This window comes from Cololabis saira, chromosome 11 (genome assembly GCF_033807715.1).
Source record: "Cololabis saira isolate AMF1-May2022 chromosome 11, fColSai1.1, whole genome shotgun sequence".
Classification (NCBI taxonomy): Eukaryota; Metazoa; Chordata; class Actinopteri; order Beloniformes; family Belonidae; genus Cololabis; species Cololabis saira.
In genome coordinates this window covers 10349931-10371499 of record NC_084597.1, presented here as the reverse complement: position 1 = coordinate 10371499, position 21569 = coordinate 10349931, and the positions used below count along the sequence as shown (strand labels likewise).

At 39.0% G+C, this 21569-nt stretch overlaps 1 protein-coding gene across 1 annotated transcript in view; it reads left to right on the top strand.

Moving 5' to 3' along the window:
- LOC133454941 (macrophage mannose receptor 1) overlaps positions 1–21569 on the top strand; it is a 35211-nt gene that overhangs the window by 383 nt on the left and 13259 nt on the right. The window contains exons 3-32 of the mRNA XM_061733685.1: positions 140–273; positions 1780–2003; positions 2770–2876; positions 2952–3070; positions 3147–3282; positions 4561–4643; positions 5410–5529; positions 5630–5731; positions 5812–5970; positions 7460–7542; positions 7629–7773; positions 7851–7895; positions 8857–9024; positions 11432–11551; positions 11631–11741; positions 11828–11860; positions 11962–12096; positions 13604–13750; positions 13828–13962; positions 14081–14238; positions 14341–14485; positions 14573–14627; positions 14706–14772; positions 16895–17028; positions 17117–17160; positions 17249–17422; positions 17600–17754; positions 18957–19070; positions 19172–19287; positions 21189–21343. Of these exons, the coding sequence (XP_061589669.1) occupies positions 140–273; positions 1780–2003; positions 2770–2876; positions 2952–3070; positions 3147–3282; positions 4561–4643; positions 5410–5529; positions 5630–5731; positions 5812–5970; positions 7460–7542; positions 7629–7773; positions 7851–7895; positions 8857–9024; positions 11432–11551; positions 11631–11741; positions 11828–11860; positions 11962–12096; positions 13604–13750; positions 13828–13962; positions 14081–14238; positions 14341–14485; positions 14573–14627; positions 14706–14772; positions 16895–17028; positions 17117–17160; positions 17249–17422; positions 17600–17754; positions 18957–19070; positions 19172–19287; positions 21189–21343 (3623 nt within the window). The remainder of the gene's footprint in view (positions 1–139; positions 274–1779; positions 2004–2769; positions 2877–2951; positions 3071–3146; positions 3283–4560; positions 4644–5409; positions 5530–5629; positions 5732–5811; positions 5971–7459; positions 7543–7628; positions 7774–7850; positions 7896–8856; positions 9025–11431; positions 11552–11630; positions 11742–11827; positions 11861–11961; positions 12097–13603; positions 13751–13827; positions 13963–14080; positions 14239–14340; positions 14486–14572; positions 14628–14705; positions 14773–16894; positions 17029–17116; positions 17161–17248; positions 17423–17599; positions 17755–18956; positions 19071–19171; positions 19288–21188; positions 21344–21569) is intronic.

Here is a 21569-nt window from a genome sequence, read left to right as displayed (position 1 = left end):
TATTGATTTCCTGTTCTTTATTGAAGGTCTGGATCTCCTGAATGAAGAGCCTTGAAATATGTCTCAATTTGATTGAAGTTTTAATTAAATTATAAATATTGGAGGTTTATTCAAAAATATGCAACCACCTCTCTTTCAGGTACTGGATGCCAAATCAACCAGACAACTATCAGGATGCAGAGCACTGTGGTCAGGTGGTTGGATCTTACTTTGGACAGTGGAACGATGAAAACTGTGGCGTTAAGAGAAGATACATCTGCAAGCATATCAACCGTAAGGAAGCTGTACATAAACTCTAATGCTTGTTTTTAATCTTCCCAGTTACTCTGGCAACAATTGCAGATATACATTTCAGAAATCCTAATTATAGAAAATGTATTCATCATCATTCTTTTCACATTTTGATGCACGAGTAGCTCTGGTTTGCCATGTTTTTATACTTTCTTTGTCTTTGTTGACCAGTTGTATTTAAACCTTCTCTCCTCAAAGGCTTGAATAAAGACAACTGCACCTATTTTTCTTTGTTATTGAAGACATTTCACCTCTCATCCAGAGGCCACCATCAGTTCAGGGGCTAATGGTGTGGAGTTTTGAGTTTATTAGATGTTAAAGTCAAAAGCCTCTGAAGACCCGCGAGGGTGAAGGGAGGGTTGGTGATCTGCGTTTGACTGCAGCAACTGATAAGTAGCAGACTTTATAACCAGAGGTGTCAAAAGTATTCACATTCATTACTCAGGTAGAAGTATAGATACTAGAGTTTAAAAATACTCCTGTAGAAGTTGAAGTATCAACAAAGTTTTTTACTCAAGTAAAAGTATAAAAGTACTGGTTTCAAAACTACTTAAAGTATAAAAGTAATGTAAGGGGGAAAAAAGCCATTAAGGACAAAAGCCATTGAAAATGAATGCATCTTAGTCTAATGTAAATATATTAAAGAACCATATATGTGTACTATTGAGCATTAACATGTGTTTCAGAGAGCAGGAGATATGATGACTAGTTGAGTATTGTAATGGTGCAAAAAGTCAAACTTCAGAGGCATGTTATCATTTATCCTAACCTTTATTGGAATGTACATCCAAGTTTAGTTGCAGGAATCTGAGGGAACGGATGTAAGAACAAAACTGGACAAGAACATCTGAAACAACCACAACCAAATTCACTCTATCCGGATGGAGCAATTTAACTGGATAGTTTTTTATTTAAAGGCCGAAATGAAATAGAGTAACAAGGCTGTTTTTAAAATGTAAGGAGTAAAAAGTACAGATAATTGCGTGAAAATGTAAGGAGTAAAAGTAAAAAGTCGTCTGAAAAATAATTACTCCAGTGAAGTATAGATAACCAAAATTTCTACTTAAGTAAAACTTAAGTAGTAACGAAGTATTTGTACTTCGTTACTTGACACTTCTGTTTATAACCTCACACCCACACCTCTGCACCTATTATACAATTTCATATATGCAAACAGACAAACTTTTAAATGCTGATCAGACTATATATTTTGACACATGGCGTGGCGGTATTGTACTTCTGAGTGAGAACCAACAGAGGCTGTAAACTCTCGACAAGTCGTATAAAGGAGCAAATGAGTCACCCACCTACTCAATTTCACTATTTATTACCCGTCAACGAGGTTCCTCACATCCTCATATGTTCTGCTGGTGGTTAACATATTAAACCTTTATAATATGAAGCCTTGTAATAGTTCAACAGTTTTAGCATAAAATTTCCACTTAAAGGACTAATAAACCTTGGAGCTTTTTTCCCCCCACTCCATAGAAAATCCTGGCCCGCGGTGCGACTTGGCCAACGGCTGGAGGCCCCACGGCTCCAACTGCTACAAGTTTAAGTCACAACTGAGGAAGAGTTGGTTGGCAGCGAGACATGACTGTGTGCTGGAGGGAGGAGACCTGGCGTCCGTGATATCAGAAGAAGAAAACACCTTTGTGGCGGGAGTAATGGAGCAAACGCATCTGGACCTCTGGATCGGACTGTCCACACTGGTGAGAAAGAACTTAGTCACGCTGAGATGCTCGCTTTCCTCTTTATGACTTAATATAACCATCATAAATGCAGAGGTGGACAGAGTACTCGACCCCAGTACTTGAGTAAGAGTACAAATACTACTGGTCAAAATTTACTCCGTTACAAGTAAAAGTAGCTCAGTCAAAATATTACTCGAGTAAGAGTAGAAAAGTACTTGCTTTTAAAGGTACTTAAGTATCCAAAAGTAAATGCTTTTAAATTTACTTTAAGTAAAAGTAAAAGTAAGAGTACATTTCTTATTTTCCACATCAGTAAATTACTATATTTTTTCTAAATTAATTTAAGGATCTTTTATCTCTTGTTTCTGAGAATTAACTTTTTGAAACCAGCTGCAGTGATGTGCTGCTTTTAGAACCACAATGTTATATAAAACCTGCAGAAACACCAAAAACAAATCAAATGAATGGGATCATAAGAGGACAGCAGATGATGCAGAGTTTATTAACAATCTTGCTTGTGTCCAATAGGATTTTAGGGAAAAAGAAAAAAGAGCAGACCTGAAAGTAACGAGTACTTTTCAGCCTTCCTAGAAATTTACTCGAGTAAAAGTAAAAATATTTGTCTTGGAAATGTATTCAAGTAAGAGTAATAAGTACCAAAGAAAACGAATACTCAAGTAAAGTACAAATCCTCTGGATATGTACTTAAGTACAGTACTCAAGTAAATTTACTCCGTTACTGTCCACCACTGCATAAATGTGAAGCTGAGCTTTGTTTCTCCAGAAATGCAACAAGATATCATGTAAGGTTGAGACTGGAAACACCAACTTTGCCTGGTCTGATGCGGAGGGGTCGTCGTACAGAAACTGGGGTGAAGATCAACCGACGGTGTAAGATATCCTGTCTAAATGCAACACATCTACGCTTCAACGTAAATCGTGGCTAAAACTTGTGTCCTCCAACAGTGACGCGCAGGTCGGCTCATGTGTAGCAATAATCAAAGATGCATCAGATGAATTAGGAGACTGGAGGTCCCATCAGTGCAGATATGAACGTCCTTATATGTGCAAGCGTCCACTCAACAGTAAGCAGAGCTTTTATTTCTTATTCCAGTCATGAGAATCTCATTGAAGCTACTTACTCTGAACTTTCACCTGCAGCCATCTGCCCTCGTGGCTGGCTGAGCTTTGCTGGCAGTTGTTACTGGATGGTCAGTAACATCAACCTCTTGACCACCTGGCATGACGCTTTTACCAAGTGCGCTGATTGGGGGGCTCACCTGCTGATTATTAACAGGTAGGAGAGGAGATGTCGTGCATGTCACAATGAAAGGCAGAAAAATATTTCTCTTCTATTTATTACAAAAAACAGGATGCAGGCATGTGAAAATGAAAGTGCAAATGTTTAAGAGCAGTAGATGCTCAAAGCTGTTTCGGATGAGGGCCCGTAAAGGACAAACTGCATTTTTAACTCTGACACACACCTCTGAAGTCATGCACTTACTACTATAATCACTCGCACATGCACATAAAATCAACTCACATACACACACAAGCAACATACCGCATATAAACTAGTGAATATTAACACATACAGGACTGTCTCAGAAAATTAGAATATTGTAATAAAGTTTATAGTTTAAGATTAAGATTCCCAGAATATTCAAATTTTTTGAGATAGGATATTTGATTTTTCTTAAGCTTTAAGCCATGATCAGCAATATTAAAATAATAAAAGGCTTGCAATATTTCAGTGGATTTGTAATGAATCCAGAATGTATGACATTTTTGTTTTTGTAATTGCATTACAGAAAATCACAATATTCTAATTTTCTGAGACAGTCCTGTACATACCATTAAAACCTCACACACTTACATACAAGATATATATATATATATATATATATATATATATATATGTGTGTGTGTGTGTGTATATATGTGTGTGTGAGGGCATAGTTGTATAAATGAGGGATTATGTATGTGCATGCTGGAGCTGACACTAGTTTGAGTGAAGGGTTTGCAGTACAAATGTGTGAAAGGTAATTTTGTCCCAAACATGCGGGTCTACAACCCGGGGTGCTTAGAGCGCATGCGTAGAACTGGCTTGATATTAAAACGTGTAACGTTACGTCCAGTAGGGGGCAGTAATCACATACATACACAACCTGATCAGGTCACACATACACATGTAAAACCTCTCGCATACAATACTGTCATTACTGATTCAGAGGCATATACACTGTCTTGTATGTATGTGTGGGAGGTTTTAGTATGTGCTAATTTACACTAGTTTATATGCGGTATGTTGCTTGTGTGTGTATGTAAGTTGATTTTATGTGCATATGCAAGTGATTTTAGTAGTAAGTGCATGACTTCAGAGGTGCGTGTCAGAGTTAAAAATGCAGTTTGTCCTATACGGCCCCTCGTACAACTGTTGCCCCCCATGAAATGATGTACACTTCTTTAATAAAAAAAACACTTAAAGATCAGTGTTTATACTTGGCTCTACAACCTTCTCTACATCCATTCACACCGAAGAGAATCTCATGAAAATCCTGTTTCTCATACACAGTCAAGATGAGCAATTTTTCATCAACGGCAAACTTCCAGATTTTCACCAGGTGGAAATTCCTGACATCTGGCTCGGCTTATCAGGTACTTTACAGAATGTGTTGACACTCTTTTTACATCATACATCCAGTACTGGAGTTGAGGGGGGATGAGGGGGGATGGCATCCCCCCTGAAATAAAAACGGTCAAAATCATCCCCCCTGTAAAACTGCCATCCCCTCCTTTCCATCTCTTATTTGACAATTTTCACCTGTTTCAAGTAAATTTTCACTTGAAATAAGTAGAAAAACCTGCCAGTGGGACAAGATTTATCTTCTCATTACAAGCAAAAAAATCTTGTTCCACTGGCAGATTTTTCTACTTATTTCAAGTGAAAATCTACTTGAAACAGGTGAAAATTTTTTTTTTTTCCAGTGATGAGTCTTGTTTTAAGTGTAATAAGATTTTTTTTACTAAAATGAGACATTTTAACTAGAAATAGGACAAATATTCTTATTTTGAGTTTTTGCAGTGATCCATTTTACTTATCCTGTGAAGGACAGAGTCATATTGATAAGTTCAGAAAACTGTTTTTTATTGTTGTGTTTTGATGTATTTGATGTAAGCCCAGTGGATATTTAAAGCTTACAGAAGGCTGCATTTAACTGCTGCTATGTCATTCCTGCAGTATTTCTGCAGGTGTTTTGGTCAGTGCTATTATTTGTAATATATTATACTATTTGTAATCATCACAAATGATCTGTCCCCATATGATAAAATCCACCACCCCCCCTGATTTTTTTTTACAACTCGAGTACTGCATACATCATACTGGAAAATGATACTCTACTTTTTATTGCCTCATTACCAGATAAGGACCAGGATGGTGTCTTCCAATGGGTCGATAAAACCGCAATTGCATATTCCAACTACGGTTCTGGCTGGCCCGTAAACACGGCAAACCTGTGGGACTGTGGGCAGATCTTCACAGGTGGGAGCTGCTCTCTGCTGCTCTGGCTGTAAAACGCAGATTTAGGTTTTAAGGAATGACGGTTGTGACAAAGAAAGTGAGCCAAGTTCATGTTTTCCAGGGAATTATGAGGGAAAATGGGAAACAACCAACTGTTTTAAGAGGCTGGGTTACATCTGTGAGATGACAGGTGGACAGAACGCAAAACCAACTGCAGCTCCTGGTCAGTTATTCTTCTCGCCGTCGCCTCACACGCCGTCTTGTCGTCTCCTCACCAGTAACTGTTTTATTACCCTTCCCCAGACTCCCACTGTGACACTGGGTATTTGTTGTACGGGGACTTCTGCTACCACTTTGAGCAGGAGCAGGTGAAAAACTGGCACGAAGCCGAGGCTCATTGTAAGACGGAGCAGGGTCACCTGGTCAGCTTCCACTCACAGGAAGAGCTGAGTTTCCTGACTGGTGAGCAGCCAAGAAAGCACATTTGTCAGGAAATAAGATGTCATGGGAGAGATGTATGGAGCCAAATCAAGGCCAAAAGTTTTTCTAATTTGAAAATAAAATTTGAACTCAAATTCTTTTTTACAGTTTCAATTTTCTTTTTCAGTTTCAGAACTTTTTATTTCAGTTTCAAATCTTTTTTTCAGTTTCAGAACTTTTTATTTCAGTTTCAAATCTTTTTTTTCAGTTTCAGACTTTTGGCCCCAATCTGGCGTAGGGCTACTTTTTAAACGGAAATGTGTCACTAGTATCCGTTTTCTCCACTGCCAATCACGTGAATATGGTGTACAGTGTTGAATTATACTTCTACTGATAACTTCTGCAACCTACGTTTCCTGAAGGCAACATGACTGAGGAACGTCCCCCGCCTTCTCTGTTCTGCTGTCACTCATGCTGCCACGCCCCTCTCAGTTGATGCCACGCCCCCCACGCCAGATCCGGGCCAAAAGTCTGAAACTGAAAAAAAAAATTGAAACTGAAAAAAAAGATCTGAAACTGAAAAAAAGATTTGAAACTGAAATAAAAAGTTCTGAAACTGAAAAAAAGATCTGATACTGAAAAAAAAATTTAAGCTGTAAAAAAGAATTTTCAGGTTAAAATCTTATTTTCAAATTAGCAAAACTTTTGACCTTGATTTGGCTCCATAGAGATGCTGTTAACAAGTAGCTGATTTGATTCAATAAAGTTCATTTTGTCCATGGCTTTACAATTTAACTTGCTGATTCTTTTCATCTGACTAGAATATTTAGGTTTTTAAATACCTGACATGTTTCAGCGATTACCTCGGCCTTCATCAGAGTCTTTTAACATCAGCTGATAAATTGGTGGGACACACACACCATCCTGTCACTTTGATTCAGATTCAGATGACTTTATTGATCCCTTTGGGAGGTTCCCTCGGGGAAATTGACATCTCCATCTCACTCACTGTCATTTACAAATAAAACACCCCCAAATCCAAACACCCATATAAGGATGAAAAGACACAAATTTTATGTAAAGATAAAAATAAAAAGTTAAAACAAAAATTTAAAATTAAGATAAAAAATGCAGTGCCATAAAAAATAATTATATGGATAGAAAACAGAAGTGGGACGTAAAGTAATGAAATTGGAAGTAATCGCAGAAACATGTCAGGTATATAAAAGCCTAAATGTAACTTAATGTAAAGACTCCAATCCTGACCTTATGCGTCACATTAACGCACATCCGAGGTCACCGTTGCACAGACTCATTATCCGGCGCTTTAAAACCAACATGTTGTACATTTTCTCTTTTCATAATATATTTGTTCTTTTGTATTGTACCAATCACCACAACAAATTCCTTGTGTGTGTTAAACAACTTGGCAATAAACTTATTTCTGATTCTGATTCTAAATATTCTTGTCTGACAAAAACAATCAGTGAGTTAAAACGTAGCTGATTTGTCATCTTTTCCCCCCTTGCAGCTCACATGGCAGCGCAGGCCTGGGTGGGTCTGAATGACATTAATGTGGAAGGCCAGTATGTATACACCGATGGAACGACTGCAGTAAGTACAGTAACAACCAGACGCTATTATGGAAAGTGCTGCGGTTTGACCACGCAGATACTCATCTTGACCTCTGTGGATCTCAGGAATTTATCCCGTGGGGGATCAACCAGCCAGACAACTGGCAGGGGGATGAGGACTGCGTGAACATCAGAGGATCGAATAATCACGACCCTGGGAAGCTCAACGATGACTTCTGCACTGCGACAAGAGCATATATCTGCAAAAAAGGTATGATACCCTCGCGCTCACGTGCTGCTTACTGCTTTCACGGTCTACATTTTTAGTGATTCAGCGTGTCTCCACAGCTAAGGGACAAGGACCTCCTCCCCATCCTCCAACATCAGGACCAGGTCTGGATCAAACTCAAACTCCAGTTGTATAACAGATAACGTAGGGGTGTCAAACTCATTTCGCTTGGCGGGCCGGATTTGACACATTTTTTTCTCGCGGGCCGCACGCTCAAAATAACAAAAACGGTGCGGAAAATCTTTTCTCTAATTCTTTTTTTTTTACTATTTTTATCCAATCCAATATCAGTTTAGTTAATTTTAAAAGAAATATGTACTTTATTTAAACTCTAATTATGTAAAATATATTTCTTCAGGATCTTTTCTTGAAATTTCTCTTTTTTTTTTTCAAATTATGTAAGATACTTTTAATATCATTTTACAAAGATTAACAGAAACAAGTATGTTTTTTTTATATTTAGCTTTTTTATAGGAAATTTAATTAAAAGCAAAATCTTTCTTATTACATCCGAGAGTCGTTCTTTGTGATTTAGAGATTTTTCCAGTACAATTAAGTGTATTTATTTTAAAAAATTGGCGCGGATTTTTACGCCAGTGTGCCGAAAAAGTCAGCACTTCTCTTTTAACTGTTTTACTTTGTCACTATCCTCGTATTCAAAACTGAAATTCTCCGAATAAACATCTGTTATCATCTTTTTTAGCATTGATATTTTTCCTGCAAAAATATATAATAGTAGTCAGTTCATAAAAATAAACGACCGTCTACAAAGAAATAAAATCGGCAAATGCATTCTAGAAAACTAAAAAAATGTCAAACTGCTGCATCTGCTGCACATCTGCTTTGTGGAATAACAATGGACTTGTAGAAGAAATATATTATCGGATATGCTGCGATTCATGGCAATTATTCATGCCTTCCTTTTTAGTAAATTAACATTTTGTTTTTTTGCGTTGGAAACTTCTCGCGGGCCGCATGAAAATCTCTCTCGGGCCCTATGCGGCCCGCGGGCTGCACATTTGACACCCCTGAGATAACGTGATGTGTTCACACTGTTTACTGCAGGATGGAACGAAAGATGCGGTTCTTGGATGTTCGACCCTTTTAACGACTTCTGCTACCTGTTTAACTACCTGTCAATGAGGACGTGGGCGGAAGCTCGAGCTGACTGTGTCAACCAGGGAGGAGACCTGGTCAGCGTCACCGATCCCTTCGAGCAGGCCTTCATACAGGGTAACACCCTTCGCTGCTTCACCCACGGCCTTCACGTGTGACAAGCTTTATTAACGTCTCTTCCATGACAAGATGATGTAAAAAGAAATAAATATGGACCACTTATGTTAAAGTTGTGAGATACAGATTTATTCCTGTTAGAGTATGTTAAAATCTAAGATTTTAGGTTGTAGTTGGTGCAAGAAAGACCACACATTGGCACAACTAAAGGACTTCTATTAACAAAAGGTAGGAAAGGAAATACTGATTGTTGTGACTTAACTTGATTTGACCCAAACAAACAAGAAAAAACCTACAAGTCACTGAGGCGCTGATTTACCGGTCACAGATGACGCGTCTCCTGTGAATGATTGTCTATAAACATCCTCTGTGATGCTCAAAAGGGGTATTTATTTGTACACACAAGTTCCTTTCTATACAGCAAACTACATGCACTTATAAAGCTATAACTTGCACAGGGTTTCCGCGGGGTTTTAAAAAGTATTAAAAAGTGATAAATGAAAATGGCCAAATTTAAGGCCATTAAAAGTGTTAAATTAACTGTCAGAGGTATTATTTTCTTTAAAATTGGTATTATTTTTTACCTTTTACATTTTAAGCAGTCTATTTTATTGTCATTCACAAAGTGAAATAAATGCGAAACATCTGGTCAACATCAATGAGTCTATAAATCTGTCCTGTATAGTGTTCTATAGGTCAAAATCTGTATTAATGTTAAAAGGTCCGTGATTAACACTTAATGTTGTCACAATCTGAAGGTAGTGAAAAAAGTATTAAATTGGTATTAAATTTAACATAAGGATTGCTGTATAAACCCTGTTGCATGAAACCAGTAAAGCTGTAAGACAAAAAACTGCAACAATGCGACGCCAAAGTTAAGACGGTCAAAAAACTGTGTGCTCACCGGCAACCAGCACACCTGCCCGTGATTAGCCTCACCTTTATGAACCCTATCCCCCCAAAATCCATATACCACCTACTGTGCAAAAATGGCACTACAACAATTCACATACCCACTCAAGTTATTAAATGGGGAGCACAACACGAGACAAAACTGGCTCTAACAGTTGTGAGATACAGCTTGATAAAATGTAAGATTTTAGGTTGTAGTTGGTGCAACTAAAAGACTTCCATTAACAAAGGCAGGAAAGGAAATACTGATTATTCCAACATAAATGCTGGGTTTCATGGCAAGGCAAGGCAAATTTATTTATATAGCACAATTCAACACAAGGTAATTCAAAGTGCTTTACGTTGACATTAAAAGCAGCAAGACATGATTAAACAGAAAATAACAAAAAAGTTTGAAAAAATTAAGAATAAGATGATAAGAAAAGAAGTTAAAAAAAATCACAAGCTGTTAAAAATAAGGGCAGTAGAATACAGCAGGTAAGTTTAATTTAGGAATACGCTTGAGTAATGTTTTTAGGCCTGATTTAAAGGAGCTGACAGTTGGAGCAGACCTCAGGTCTACAGGAAGTTTGTTCCACCGGTGAGGAACAGAATAACTGAACGCTGCCTCACCTTGCTTGGTTCTGGTTCTTGGAACCACAACAAACCAGATCCAGATTAACCTCAGGGGTCTGGGAGCTTCATAGGGAACTAACAGATCAACCATGTATTTTGGTCCAAGACCATTCAGTGCTTTGTAGACCAGCAGTAAGATTTTAAACTCTATCCTTTGACTCACTGGAAGCCAGTGTAGTGATTTCATGACCGGTGTAATATGGTCCAGTTTCCTGGCGTTTGTAAGGACTCTGGATCAGCTGCAGCTGCCTGATAGATTTCTTGTTCAGGCCTGTAAAGATGCCATTGCAATAATCCAACCTACTGAAAATGAATGCACTAATACGTTTTCCATGTCTTGTTTAGACAGAATCCCCTTAATTCTAGCAATGTTTTTTAGGTGGTAATAGGCAGATTTGGTGATAAACTTTAGATGGCTGTTGAAGTTCAGGTCTGAGTCAATAATTACACCAAGATTTCTGGCTTGATTTGTAGCTGTCAATGACATAGAGCCAAGGTGAGCGCTGATCTTTTCCCTTTAATTTTTATGGGCAAAAAATGATCACCTCTGTCTTTTCTGCATTTAGCTGGAGAAAATTCTGGCACATCCACTCATTGATTTGGTGAATACAGTTACTCAATGAGAGTAGGGGACAGTAGTCATGTGGTGACACTGAAATATAGAGCTGTGTGTCATCGGCATAAGTATGGTAGGAAATGTTGTGATGTTCCATAATCTGAGCTAGCTGTAGCATATAGATGTTGAATAGAAGCAGTCCGAGAATGGACCCTTGAGGAACCCTACATGTGATATTGGTTCTCTTAGACTCATGGTTTCCAATTGACACAAAAAAGGCCCTATCATGCAAGTAAGATTTGTAAGATCATGGTTCCCTCCCAGGTGTGATCCAGCAGACTCCCACAGGGATCTCCCTGTGGATGGGCGGACACGACTCCGTCACTGAAGGCGGCTGGGAGTGGATAGACGGATCTCCGTTCAGATACATTCGCTGGAACGCAGGTTGGTTTGCTGCCAAAATGAAGGTTAAAGGTCGTCGTCTTGGGAAGAGTTGTGGAACTGAAGTTATTTGCTCTCACAGGAAATCCAGATAATTACTTTGGGGAGGACTGCCTGTCCATACTTATTAATAATGGCTACTGGAATGATGACAACTGTGAGTACAAGAGAGGATACATCTGCAAGCGGAGAGGTGAGACGTGTTATTTCATTTATCATTGTCTGTTTTCTTGTCAAACTGAGGCAATATGTGGTGTTCATGGACTGTTTCCTATTTAGGCAACACACCTGAGCCGCCTCCGCCCCATGATGGTGATGACGCCTGCATTATATCAATCATTCAATCAACAAAAAATGTTTCTATGTGTGTATTTCCTTGGTAATTATGAGTGTGTAAATTATTTCTATTGCAGGTTTTATGACGGCGCTGGTTTGTCAGGACTCCAGCGCGGTGCTTCATTGTCCACATGAAAGTGTGATCAACATCCAGTCTGCTTTCTATGGACGAAAGAGCAGCGACATCTGCCCGCACTTTGTGGGATCAGAAGGTGCTTCTGCACATCACCCACCCAACTGCAGTGGTGGACAGTAACGGAGTAAATTTACTTGAGTACTGTACTTAAGTACATATCCAGAGGATTTGTACTTTACTTGAGTATTAGATTTCTTTGGTACTCTTACTTGAATACATTTCCAAGACAAATATTTTTACTTTTACTCGAGTAAATTTCTAGGAAGGCTGAAAAGTACTCGTTACTTTCAGGTCTGCTCTTTTTTCTTCTTCCCTAAAATCCTATTGGACACAAGCTGTTTTTGTCAAAGGAGGAGACCTATCACAGTGCACGCTCTCCACTGGGATGTACGTGAAGCGGAAATACGTCAAGCCTCCTCAAAACCATACCGCCAAAGTAGCCTGCGTTTGTCAAGACAGAGCCGCAACAAGTGAAGACATAGCCGCAAATAAGAAATGTACTCTTACTATTACTCTTACTTTTACTTAAAGTAAATTTAAAAGCATTTACTTTTGGATACTTAAGTACCTTTAAAAGCAAGTACTTTTCTACTCTTACTCGAGTAATATTTTGACTGAGCTACTTTTACTTGTAACAGAGTAAATTTTGACCAGTAGTATTTGTACTCTTACTCAAGTACTGGGGTCGAGTACTCTGTCCACCTCTGCCCAACTGTAACCTCCTTAGGCAGTTAACGATATCACATCGAACCTGCTTCACTAAAAGATTTGTGGAATGTGTGGAATGTGGATGTGTGGAAGTGTGGGGGAACACATAAAACAAACACGGATACAATATTCAAACTTCAAAAAAGAGCAATAAGAATTGTAAATAAAGCGGCCTTTAGAGAATCAACAAACCCACTCTTCATCAAACTGAGAACACTCAAATTTAAGGATCTGGTCGAATTCAAAACTTTACAAATCATGCACAAAGCAAATCATCATCAGTTGCCACAAGACATCCATAAGTTGTTTCAAATAAAAGAAAATAAACACAATCTCAGGGGAATATGCAATTTAAAAAAAACAGCATGTACGAACAAACATCAAAACCCATGGTGTATCATTGAAGGGAATTAATCTGTGGAACAACTGCAAAGATGAAATGAAATCATGCAAATCACTAAGTAAGTTTAAACAAATCTTTAAAATCAATACTCTTTATGGATACAAAACGGAAATGGACACATGAACTGACAGCCAGTGACCAAAGTGCCTTGCTCAGCTGAACCACTTTTTCTTTTCTTTTATGCTTTTCTTTTAGAAGTTCTGTGAAATGAAGAAATTGTAAAAACAGAACCTTAGAAGGGGTAGGACTAGAAAAGTTTTTTGAAACTTCCTCCCACACGATCTCAAACAGGAAATATTTATCTACATATAGATTTGTCTCTTTAATTTGCTTTGTTTTTCTTATGGTTTTTTTGTTGTTTCGGTATATACATTTTATGTATTCTGATAATTTTTTTGTTTTTGTTTTAACCTGTTTGAATAAATAATTAAATGAAATGAAATGAAAAAATTAAAAATTTGACTGTTTTCAGGCAGCTGCACTGTTGACGGCATTCTTCCCCCGATCAGAAAGGCATGTGACAACCGTCCTTTCTGCTTCATTTATGCTCACACGGAGGAAGACCCTTGCCCCACCGTCTCAAAGTATCTGGAGATCGTCCACAGCTGCGAACAAAAAGGTACCCCGTTTAATTTCACCTGAAGTGTCACAAGCTGCGTGTCGAGGTGGATGCGTCATGGTGGGCTTCTCTCCTAGTGTGTCTGCAGGGTTTGGGTGTTGAGGACGGGAACGTCACAGACTATCAGCTGTCTGCTTCCTCTTCCATTGGGTTTTTCACTCCTGAAAAAGCTCGTCTGAATGGGAATTCCTGCTGGATGCCTTCAGGAAGTGGTATGTACCAACCCAGTGGGCAGGCATGAATGTATACGTGCTCAACACTGAGCACAGTTCTATTTCATTAGAAAAGTTAAGTTCAAGGTAAAATACAGCGATGCACAATATTTTCCAGCAACCTCGAGCTGGATTCAAGTGAACTTGGGTGAAACCAGGAAGGTAACAGGGATTGTGATCCAGGGATGTCCTCAGACAGATCACTGGATCACCAAATTTAAGATCCAGCACAGTACAGATGGTACAACCTGGACTGACTACACAGCTGATGGAGATGTAAGTTAGGGGAGGCTGATACCTTTCAAACCGCTGTGGATCACAGTCTAATTCAGGAAGACTTGCATATTGATAATCCTTCTGTATTTCCTTAAACTCCAGTATTTCCCAGGCTCAATGGACAGAAACACTGCTGACACTCAGCTGCTGGGCACGCCCGTGTCAGCTAAGTTCATCCGCATCCTTGTAGTGGAGTTCAATGGCCAGGCTGGGCTTCGCTTTGACGTCCTGGGATGCACGCCCGACTGTAAGGAAGGCATTTCACTTGCAACTTCGAAAATCTGCTGATTCCTCATATAAACCGTGCTGCATAATAACAACTATGGTTCAACAGATGCAATTACCTGTGCCAACAAGCCCAATTTCAACTTTGCCAACGACCGAATGACGTGAGTAAAAGCAGGAAGAGGTTCTTCGATGTGTCATAGACCCAATGAGGAACAACCTGTGATGCTGCTGTGTTTCAGGGTTCATTGTCCAGCACGCTGCGCTCACTCTGACTACACAGTGTACGGCACAACAGTGTATCGTGGGGTACGTAAAAATTGATGTCCCTATCAGCATCACTGAGAGAATTAGTCTTCTACATTAGGGCTGGGCGATATATCGAGATTTTAATATATATCGATATATTTTCAAACGCGATATGGTACGAGACAATATCGTTTATATCGTTTTTTTTTTAATGATTTTTTATGATTTTGATATAGCTTATTTTGTGACAAATTGACTTGAATGTTTTATTTGAGATTTCACAAATGTTTTGTTATTTGCACAACTGTCAACCTCAGTGGAAAAGTCTGCCTGTTACTGTCTACATTGTATTAATTGCACAGTGTATTTTAATTTAATTGTTATGCAGGAAGGGATATTTGTTTTATTTTATTCAAGAAGCATTTTTATTGTATATATGCAGGCAGTTTATTTTTATTTCATTTGTTTTATACATTTTGATATTGTGCAGACCTTGGTTAATAAAGGAACCTGTGTGACATTTGGCACGAGGCTTTGTATTAAAACTTACTGTTTTTTTAAGGGTTTGCCTCAGAAAAAAATGAAGCTAACAGAGATGCTATGCTATAATGCTTTGGGGGAAACTCCAATTATGGTACAGAAAAAATATCGATTTATATCGAGTATCGCCATTTAGCTAGAAAATATCGAGATATGACTTTTGGTCCATATCGCCCAGCCCTATTCTACATTAGTCAAATATAGGATCCAATCCTTTTTGTATTTTTTTTTTTAATTGTATTTATTTATTTGATAGGGACAATGCAGTCAAACATGGATACAAGCTTGCAGCTGATGTGATGCATTTAGAATTTATAGCTAGTGCTAATCCACAACTCCAGTCCCCAGTTGGGCTCTTTCACAACATTGCAGTACAATATAAAATTCATATACATCTATTAAAAAGACCATACAATTCAATAATACCATAATGCAATATTGCATTTACATGATATAAAACCTTCCGTCACTCACGCAACCACACAAATATACGCACTATTTACAGATGAGTACAGATTTGATCTTTCTTTAACCAGGTTTTAGTTTTGGTGATGAACATGTTAAACTCTGAGATGGATTTAATTTCTGATGGCAGTGAGTTCCAGAGTTTACAGCTCTTATAGGAGAAGACTGACTGTCCCAAAGTTGTCCTGCAGAACGGGATTTTGCAATTGTGGTTTGAGGAGGTTCTGGTGACTCTATTGCTGTTTTGTCTCTCAACAAATCGACAAAGTGGCGCAGGTGCTAAGTTGTTTATACACAATTAATTTAAGAAAACATAAATCACTAAAGCTTTCAAAGCTCAGTAAGTTATATTTTTTGAGGATGTGGTAGGGCTGGGCGATATATCGAGATTTTAATATATATTGATATATTTTCAAACGTGATATGGTACGAGACAATATCGTTTATATCGATTATTAATTTTTTTTTTTTTATGATTTTGATATACGGTAGCTTATTTTTTGACAAATTGACTTGAATGTTTTATTTGAGATTTGCACAAATGTTTTGTTATTTGCACAACTGTCAACCTCAGTGGAAAAGTCTGCCTGTTACTGTCTACATTGTATTAATTGCACGGGGTATTTTAATTTAATTGTTATGCAGGAAAGGGATATTTGTTTTATTTTATTCAAGAAGCATTTTTATTCTATATATGCAGTTTATTTTTATTTCATTTGTTTTATACATTTTGATATTGTGCAGACCTCTGTTAATAAAGGAACCTGTGTGACATTTGGCACGAGGCATTGTATTAAAACTGACTGTTTTTTTAAGGGTTTGCCTCAGAAAAAGATGAAGCTAACAGAGATGCTATGCTATAATGCTTTGGGGGAAACCCCAATTATGTCACAGAAAAAATATCGATATATATCGAGTATCGCCATTCAGCTAGAAAATATCGAGATATGACTTTTGGTCCATATCGCCCAGCCCTAGGATGTGGCAGTGGTGGTACCTGACTGGTTTTCTATCCATTATTTTTAGAGTTTGATTATATAGAGAACAGATGTGTTTGGTGGCCGTGGGAGCTGCTTGAGCCCAAACTGTCATGCAGTATTGAGATGTGTGATAAAATCATAGTATGCATGTAGAGCACCACCTCTCCCTGCATTTATTTTTTATATTTTTTTACCAGGACTCAAACATCTGTGCAGCAGCCATCCATGCTGGAGTGATTCTGAATGAGATCGGAGGAGAGTGCACTTTGTTGAAAGCTGACGGACAGGACTTTTATGCCGGCTCCACCAGGAATGGCATCACCTCAAGACAGTGTGTAGATGGGTTTTATATCCTAATTTATATTTCCCATATAGAGTTACAGCCCAGAGTAACTAATTGAATGATGCAACTTCCACAGATATAATGGAGACTATTCAGTGTCTTACACTTTTGCTGATGGGGGTGAGTTATGATGCATTTATCACCCTTTAAATATGTCTTATTTTTCCTTTTAATGATTCTGAATCACCTTTCTTTGTCTCTTGCACAGAGCTGAGATGCTCAGGACCTGACTGGTACGAGTTTGGAGAGTTCTGCTACAAACCTTCTGGAGACAAAAAGACGTGGCACGAAGCCAGGAGAGAATGCAGGAATCAAGGGGCTGATCTGGTGTCCATCCTGTCAATGACCGAGCAGACCTGGGTGGAAAGCTACTTGTATATGGGTATGGATATAGAAAAGTAGAAGGTTTAGAGATACAAGTAAAAGCTTAGGACATTTTTGAACCGTTAAACCCTCCCATAAAACTGTTATGGGAGCTGGAGATTATGTGAGTGCATGAGTTTAATATATTTATGAGCAAAACTAAACATTTCCAGTAGTAAACATGTTTTTCTTTCAGCCACCAGTGATGTGTGGACTGGTCTGAACGACCTTGCAGTCCCCGGTATGTTTGCGTGGACGGATGAACACATGGTAACCTTCACCTACTGGGCTCCAGGGGAACCCAACAACCACGACGGGTTCAATGAAGACTGCGTGGAGATGTTACACCAGGTGAAAACCGTTCACGATCTCATCTTTAAAGCAGGGAAACAGGGAAAAATATAAGGCTCAGGACAATAAAAACAATTAGAAAGCAGCTTTTATCGGACGACAGTAAAAACTTGAGTTGAACAAGATGTTCATGTGTAATATGAACTTGATAGTTCAATAACAGGCAAATGTGGGAAAACGTGTTTGTGTTAATAATAGTGGTGGGGAAAAAATTCGATATTGCAATATATATTGTTGCGCTCTCTGTCGCAATAAATAATCGATAAACTGAAGGCAAACATACATAATTGATTTACGCGGTTGTCACCGCACTATTGTTCATGCACTTTAATTTGTCCAGCTGTTCAGTGTTTACATTTACAAGCCTAGGAGGCAGTGAGGCTAATATACAAATGCACTTTCTTTGTACATTGTATGAAGTTTTGGCATTGAATAAATGCATAACTACAGACGTTTTCCTTTTTATGGGTATGTTTTCTTTTTCAGTCACATATATCGTGATATATCATTGATGAAATTTCTTAAAATATATCGAATATCGTAGATATCGTGTATCATGATATTATCGTTATCGTGGGCCACATATCGCCACAGTATTGAATCGTGAGTTACCCGTATCATCCCACCCCTAGTTAATAAGTCCTTTGTGATTCTTATATTGAGAAGATTGCATCTTAATTTGTACAATGACGGATTTTTTTTTAACTTATTTTTTTGTTGAACACAAACAGATTAATACACATTTACACTCTTTATCAATATTAACAGATACCGTACTAACAGAACAGTTGCAATCGTGTACAATGAAATAAAAGACATGAAAAGAAATAAAAAATAATAAACCAAAAAGTAAAATAATAAAATAAAAGTCGAGAGAGAAAAATAAAAACAAAAGGCTAACAGGAGGTGTTCATACCTTTGTCAATGCTTCTGTTACTAGCGCCCAGCGGTCACTGAACTGGTTAGTTTTTAGCCTTAATCTTGCTGTAATTTTCTCCATCACATACACATGTCTTATCCTCTCTCTCCAGTGTGTCATGCTTGGGGAATCTGGTTTCAGCCAGTTGACTGTTATCATTTTTTTGGCGACTAAAAGCAGAATTCTCAGTAGAGAAGCCAGATCTCTCTCCATCATATCCTCCGGAAGTAAATGACAGATTATTTTTAAGCAGCTAATTCTTGTACTTTTACTTCTCTTTCAGACCGGCCGATGGAATGACGTGTCCTGCACAGAACTCAATACTTACATATGCAAAATGTCCAAGGCACATTACCCGGTGCCGTCTGTCAAACCTACTGTGTACGGATGTCCTCAGGTAGGACGACGGCATTGCTTTTTCCCTGTTGGCTTTTAAAGTTCTAACTTAAGTTAAGATGCTCTGTAAGGAAAGGTTACTGCACTATTGTCCTGTTTCAGGGTTGGGATGCATATGGATACTCCTGCTACTGGATGGAAGAGACGGCCAGGACCTGGTCTGATGCTAAAGCCTTCTGTCACGAGAAAGACGGCTTCTTGTTGCACATCGGAGACATGTGAGTTGGACGACGGTGGAGGTCTTCAGAGCAGAGGTGTTCATGTGAAGTACAAGATTTATAAAGCACTTTTAAAACAACCACAGCTGACCAAAGTGCTGGACAAGTGAAAGGAAAAATAAAAACAAACCAGGACAACGTAAAACATAAAACACAAGTAAAATAAAACAATCATGGTGAATTAAATGCTAGTGAATAAAAATGAGTTTTAAAGGAGACCTATTATGAAAAACAGGTTTTTTCTTGCTTTAACATGTATAAAGTGGTAGGAGTAGGAGGAAAGCAACCAAATTCAACCAAAAGCAACCAAATTCTGCAGTGTCTGTACAGCCGCCCAGATGATCCTTCCAGTCTGATGTGGCTTCTAAGAGCCATTCAGATTCTGCTCCCGTCGTTAAGTAACGACAGAAGCGATTTACATAGGTTGGCCTCTGATGCGTGAAACCACGCTGACAACTAAAGGCTGAATTAAGGTTCTGCGTCACACCAACGCAGAGCACACGCCGCAGCCATGACGCCGTCGTGAACCCTTCGCACATCTCCGTCACTCCATTTCTCCGCGGTGCAGTACCCCCCGCGGCCGCTAGTTAGCGATCTTTTTCTGAATCGTTTATCCGACTTTTTCCGGTCACAGTAAAGGCTTAATTATGCTTCTGCGTCAAAATGGCGCCGTGCCTACGGCGTGTGGTTTGGATCGACGCAGAGCACACGCCGTCACTGACGTGCACCTCCCGAAAATTGTAACTACGCGTCGAGGAGACGCGGACCACACGCAGACCGAGAGGTTTGAATCAGTAGTGAACTTCCAGGGCTCTTTTCTTCGTTTATGTGTGATTTTTTTTTTTTGTTTTTGTTTTTTGCACAATAGTTGTTCTTATCTCTTTGATTTACTGTGACCGGAAAAAGTCGGATAAACCATTCAGAAAAAGATCGCTAACTAGCGGCCGCGGGGGGTACTGCACCGTGACGAAACGGAGAGACGGAGAAGTCCGAAGAGTTCACGACACCGTCACGGCTGCGGCGTGTGCTCTGCGTTGGTGTGACGCAGAAGCATATTTCAGCCTTAAATCAAAGATATGGACAACTATTGTGCAAAAAACCAAAACAAAAAAAAATCACATATAAACGAAGAAAAGAGCCCTGAAAGTTCACTACTGCTTCAAACCGGAAACCGGAAATGCGTTGCTTCCAAGCGAACCGATCACAGTCCTCTCTGTCTGCGTGTGGTCTGCGTCCCCTCGACGCGTAGTTACAATTTTCGGGAGGTGCACGTCAGTGACGGCGCAGGTGACGGCGTGTGGTCTGCGTCGACCCAAACCACCCGCCGTAGGCACGGCGTCGTTTTGACGCAGAACCATATTTCAGCCTTAACTCCGCCGGCCGGAGCTTCCGCCATTTTTTCGTAGCGGTGTATCGTGTCATTCAGGCAGCCAATCAGCACAGAGCCTCATTATCATAGCCCCGCCCACTCAGAATCCCGCATAGATAATGAGGTTAAAGAATCGGAAGATAAAGACATGGCTCAAAGGCTGACATTCTAATTTATTTAGCAAAAACAATCAAAAGCTTGTTTTTAAGACATTCAAGACCTGTTTAAAATAGGTATTAGATGCCATAGTAGGTCCCCTTTAAGATGTGATTTAAAACACATACGTCAAATAAAACAATCATGGTGAATTAAATGCTGGTGAATATAAATGAGTTTTAAGATGAGATTTAAAAAGAGCCATAGAAGGAGCCTCCTCTTCCTCCTTCTCGCAGAGAGGAAGCCTTTCATAAGTATAAAACACTGTACACTGTGTCTTAAATTTGTACCTGGAATGTGAAACACCAAAATGCATTTTTAACTACATCAGATCTATGCAGGTTTTCTAATAGACTTTTTCTGTGCGTCACGGCAGTTATGAACAGTCACATTTCACAGTGACGCTGACAGGAAAGACTGGTTTGTGGTGGATTGGCCTGCGCGCTCACGGCGGGACGGGTGGAGGGGTGGACTACTTCTGGGACACCGGCTTACCACTCACCTTCACGCACTGGGACAGAGACCAGCCAGGTACTGACCAAGCGTCATCTGATCAGGGAAACGCATACCGTTGTGTGAAAAAGTGTTTGCCCCCTTCCTGATTTCTTATTTTTTTGTCACACTTAAATGTTTCAGATCATCAAACAAATTTAAATATAAAACAAAGATAACACAAGTAAACACAAAATGCAGTTTTTAAATGAAGGTTTTTATTATTAAGGGGAAAAAAAATCCAAACCTAGCATAGCATAGCCCT